The sequence below is a fragment of the Heloderma suspectum genome, chromosome 1 (genome assembly GCF_057233095.1).
Source record: "Heloderma suspectum isolate Gila_16-S chromosome 1, 16-S_ref, whole genome shotgun sequence".
NCBI lineage: Eukaryota > Metazoa > Chordata > Lepidosauria > Squamata > Helodermatidae > Heloderma > Heloderma suspectum.
In genome coordinates, this window is record NC_139458.1 from 410,542,501 (window position 1) to 410,547,662 (window position 5,162).

A 5,162-nucleotide genomic window follows, 5' to 3' on the forward strand; every position below is an offset into this window, starting at 1 on the left:
TAAAAACAAAAGCAAAAGCACGATTATGAGCTCTGGATGTGATGTCAAAAGAATGGTCATATTGCCTTTCTCCTTATCTATTTGAAATGCCACATTATGAGTGGCTGGTGCTTATAATCTGTATGGTGTGCTGTTGATAATTGTGGCTACTGTAAAGGGTAAACAGTATGAATTCCTCTCCCGCTGCTGCTGTTCACCCCGTGGGTCTGAGTGTGTTACATCCAATTAGGAGGTAAAGCATAATGCTACTAAGAGCAGCCATATAATTTATTTCAGTCCTCATAGGCCTGTCTCGCTCTTCTCCCCCCACCCACCCCCACTCTTTCTCTTGCCTGCAAAATTGAAAAATTGTTTTATTCACAATTTGCTTTTAGTTGTTCATGGGTTTCAAAAGGCACATTTATGAGGGTTTTTTTTTTCATTGCATAAAATTACAATCATTAATTGGGCTCAGAAGTGCAACCATGATGTGTGCAATAACACTCTGCATAATATTCTAGACTGGAACATATGCACTGTTTGCAAATGGGCCTGTATGCATATACAAGTACAATAATGTTATGTTTCTGATGCACTTATGGCTGGATAACAGGTTGCAGTAATACATGGCTTTATGGCATTTCTTTATTTGTTTAACATCCCCCTGCTAATCTGGAATGGTGTAGCTGGGTCTGGATTGTACTTAAACTGTGTAATGGATACTTTGTACTGGCCACCAGAGGTCACTAGAGAATTCAGGTTAAAAGTGGTGTGTGTGCAGGGGCATATCAGATCTGCCACATCCCTAAACAAGAGCAATTTTTCTTATGGGTTTACTTTAGAGGGTTTGCAATATATTATTTCTGGCTGTAGGTTAGTGAGGCTGCTGACCTAAACCACATCAGAGTGGAGGATTTTGTGCAAAAGGAATATCCATTCGAACTTTATTCCTCAAGGAGATAATTTTCTCCAATAATATCTGTACACATTTGCTGCTTGTTAGTTTCCATCCCAGCAAACAGACTACAAAATGCACCTGGAGAAAGCTTTTGACTGAAAGTGTTTCGGTCCACTTTTTTTCTCTATAAAAGGGAAACTTTCAAAATTAATATTCCAAAAAGGTAGCCACCTTTGTAGCAGCAAAAGGGCTGTTGGTCCTTTGAGTGTAATTGGTTTATTTTGGCAAGTCTCCCATGAAAGTTCATGCCACAATAAATCAGTTAATATCGAAGGTGCCAGAGCACTTTTTGTCATTTTAAAGTAAAATGTCTTGGCTGCTGAAAAAGTAGAGTTATTCAAACACCAAGCCGGATATCCATTTTACCACCCAAAATGCTGCCAGATTACTGTATAGCCAATGAGTCATCTTGTGCAAACAAGGAGAAATATCCATGCTAAAATCAAAGATGCTGGGAAACCAAGTATCATTTCTTAGTAATATGGATGAGAATTTAAAGAAATGTAAGGCTCTCTGCTATAGAACAAACGGTGACTTGTTCTTAGATGGTACCTTATTTAGGGTTAGAGAACAGGATTTGGGAAACACCCATGTTTATATAGCATTAATAATTGTTATACCCCAAATTAGCTAGAATCTGTAACTCATATCACAGAAGAGGGAAGAAGCTGAATGGAAAACAGCAGCACACTTTAATTTTTCTTTCTTCATATCTTTCTGCTTTGTTTTGGTCTTCATTTAATTTTTTTTTAATTTTGTAGAGAAAATTACTTCATTGAAGGGTTTAAAATTTTACAGACTTGACTGATCTGATTAACTTTTGAATTCAGTTTTTACCTGTAGAAAATATTTGCCAAATTTAATTCTTTGGTAAATAAGCTATTTACTGCCTAAGTGTGTATTTCTTTTAAAAGCAAATCCATTTTGCGTTGTCTTGAGTTGTGAGGTTCACATAACCTTAATCCTTGCTGCCAAGGACTGTGCTAATTCTGTCTTAAGAGAAGAATTTTTGAATTGCAACTTATTAATACGTAAAACTCCTCAGAGCCTTTGAAACAGCTTAGGCCCAGATGAAATGCCCTGTTGTGTAAAAGTATTACAGGAACCCCTAAATAGTTGGCAATCTTAAATGCTGTATCTCTTATAAGTCTGGAGTCTTATACTTTAAGATGGAGTTTTAGCCTTCATGCATTTCATTTGTATTTTTTATTCAGACTAATTGGAATTTACTTAAATAATTAAGTGAATCAATAATTTGTATTTATTACAGTGCATGCAGTTTTGTCACAAGCAATGTTTTGTTGTACAACTAGAAAAAATGAACTTGTAAAATTGTGATAGATAGGTTATGAACTATACCATAATTGTGATATTATTTGACACACAAACGTAATTGTTTCTATAAGCAGTATATCCTTCTGTAATATCCACTTGTTTGAAGAATACAACTCGGTAAAAAAGATTTTGTGTCCATGTCATTCATATAAGTTAATATTGTTCTCTGGGTTTTTATTTGCAGTTGAAAAAAGAAGAAAAAGATATTTATGATGAGAACCTCCACTACCCATTTCTTCTTATTTTAACCAAACGTGGATAGAGTATGTGGCAGATTTATTCTGATTACAAAGGGAAAAATCAGCTATATGAATGTGCCATTTTAAGAATAATCAAAATGATCAAAAGTTATCACTTCTTGAGAAGAGGAAACCCTGAGCTATGTATAGTATATCATTCTTCAAACTTTTGCATTGGTTGATTAAAAATCAACTCTGATAAGAGCTGAAGCCTTAAGAGCTCTATTTCTCTCCCCTTGTGGCTGACATTAAGCACATGATTTCTTCATCTCAACAAAAACTGTTTCTTCTCTTCCATTTGAAAACATATGTTCTGTGGCTGTGTTTGACCAACTGTAAAATGCTAAAAGATTTATTGTTCTAGTAAGTGAAGAAAGAAATGCTGATAATTGTTGGGCATCTAGACATCCTATTCTATATATGTTGTGTGCTATATTTTGATTCCCCCCACCCCCTTCATGCTATTCGTGAACATTGCCTTATGGTTTTTCCTCCCCTTTACAGAGTGAAATGCTTCAAACTTGCTTTGCTTGATTACTTAATGTTTTTTGACAACAGGATCCCCCCACCCCTTCCCTGTAGATGTATAAGAAATTACTGCCTCAAACCAAAGCCTCATAAACTGACCATTTGTCCTCTGGACACAATGCGTTGGCCAGCCCTCTGCTCCTCCTCTCCAATTATGTGTGATTAGTCTCAGTGTGTTGTGTCAAGAAGGGGGAGTGTGAGGAGTACTTATTATCTGTTTAGGTACAAGAAGAGTTCTCTCGCTATGAATGAAAAGTGAGCCTTTATCAGTACTGAAATCTAACTGCAACTGTTCCCCAGACCTCTTGTTAAAAATAGATCCTTGTTTGAGAAATTCTGAATGCTATAGCAACTGGGGTATTTCTGTTGCACTCCACCACCCCAAAAAGATGTCCGAACATTTTGTTTAAGCTAACATAATTCACATATTTGGTTAACTTTTATGTCCCAGAAACAAAACCTGCCTTTCAAAGCATAAGATATAACTGTTAGATTTTGTTTTCGCACAGGTTTAAGGTTGTTGTTGTTTTTTGCCACTTTCAGAAGCTCGCAGCCTGAGTTTTTTAAATTATCAAATACCCACTCTTCCCCCCCCCGTTTTTTTTTTTTTAAGGAATCCTGGCAATATAAAAATGAATGCAATTTATTGTGCAATTTATTGGCGAAATACATTAAAATAATTACCTTTGGTTTGTTGCTTTTCCTCTCCAGTTTAACAAATTGAGTTGCACACAAAAGTCCTGTTCCCTTCCCTGCTCTCTTCAAATGAGTTTCTTCACCACCAGTTTGCATGTCCTTGTATTCAACACTTTTTATGCTCCATTAGAGCACCTATATGGATCTCAGAAGGCACAGGTCAAGTCGCAGTTAGATCATACATTTCTTTCTCACAAAAACCTGAATTGCAATGCCAAGTGATGGGCTAACATCACAATAACAGCAATTTATTCCTCTTTTGATAAAACAGCAGTCTATTCTCAGTGTTGGATAAAGACCAGGGGCAATGCAAACCAGCCATTTATCCTAGTATTTCAGTGGTAGATCTCCCTTTATGGATTTTATGGATTTCACATTGAGACTCTTACTGTGTGGAATTTCTGCTAAGAAATGATAAGAATTTAGAGATGGCTAGGGTTTGTCATAGAGGGAACTCTGCTGCAATCTGTTTGAGTCCCATAGGCATATATACCAGTAAGATGTGTGTGCGGTAGAAATCTCATAATGGAGGACGTACAAAAATCAGCCAAAGTATAAACCTTCTGTGTCTCTGCAAAAGTATTTACCACTAGAACAAATGGATAAACTTGCCAACTTTTATCTAATAACCCTGGAAATTATTACTCCATGCTTTTTCTCCTCCAAGGAGATAACGAGTATATCAAAATGAACAATTAATTATTGTTGTTTGTTTCTTTTCCCTGCCTGTCATGTCAGTACAAGCTGGTGTCTCAAATGCAGGCTATTATCCCGTAAGGGTTTAATTGAAGGGGTCTTAAGAACACGATCCTGCAAACATTTATGCATTGAGGCTGAATGGTGAAGCTAAATTGCTCATGCATATAATTGATGAAAGGACTGGGGGCCCTAGCCTGTAGCATTTGGTGTTTAAGATCATTGTATAACATCAACATTTTGCTTTGTTCCTTCCTTTCAAACTCTACTGTAATGAAAATCATAGAGGTGGTCTTTTTGTAACTTGTGCTTTATTATGGGGCATCCCTTCAGATTTTTTTTTACATTAGATTAACTAAGTACACAGTCTGTTATTGACAAACATTTGGATGATGTTTCTATTCCCAAAAACGTTAATAAAGTTTTCTATAGTTAAAAGCTTGCAAAATCTTTGTGTGAAATGATATTCCCATATCACAAAAGAATCTTTATTTATTAAAAATGTAATCATAAACCTACATGCATCCAATCCTACTTTAACTGAAGTCTACATAATCTTTCTTATGCACAGTTGTGTTTAAAGTTGGTGAGTGGTACATATGGGTGTATTGCTTGAATGCAAGTTAAAATGAATGAGTGAATGTATTAAAACCACTCTGAAGATGTAAACTACTGTTTAAGGACTGACAGCCAATGGAAACAATACACTGGTGCAAGTTTTCTCATAGGCT

General features: G+C 36.0%; 1 protein-coding gene across 1 annotated transcript in view; it reads left to right on the forward strand.

The window, feature by feature from the left end:
* Positions 1-4,873, forward strand: part of CAMKMT (calmodulin-lysine N-methyltransferase) — a 450,591-nt gene extending 445,718 nt beyond the window's left edge. The window contains exon 11 of the mRNA XM_084828963.1: positions 2,457-4,873. Within this exon, the coding sequence (XP_084685089.1) occupies positions 2,457-2,534 (78 nt within the window). The 3' untranslated portion in view covers positions 2,535-4,873. The remainder of the gene's footprint in view (positions 1-2,456) is intronic.
* The last annotated feature ends 289 nt before the right edge of the window (positions 4,874-5,162 follow it).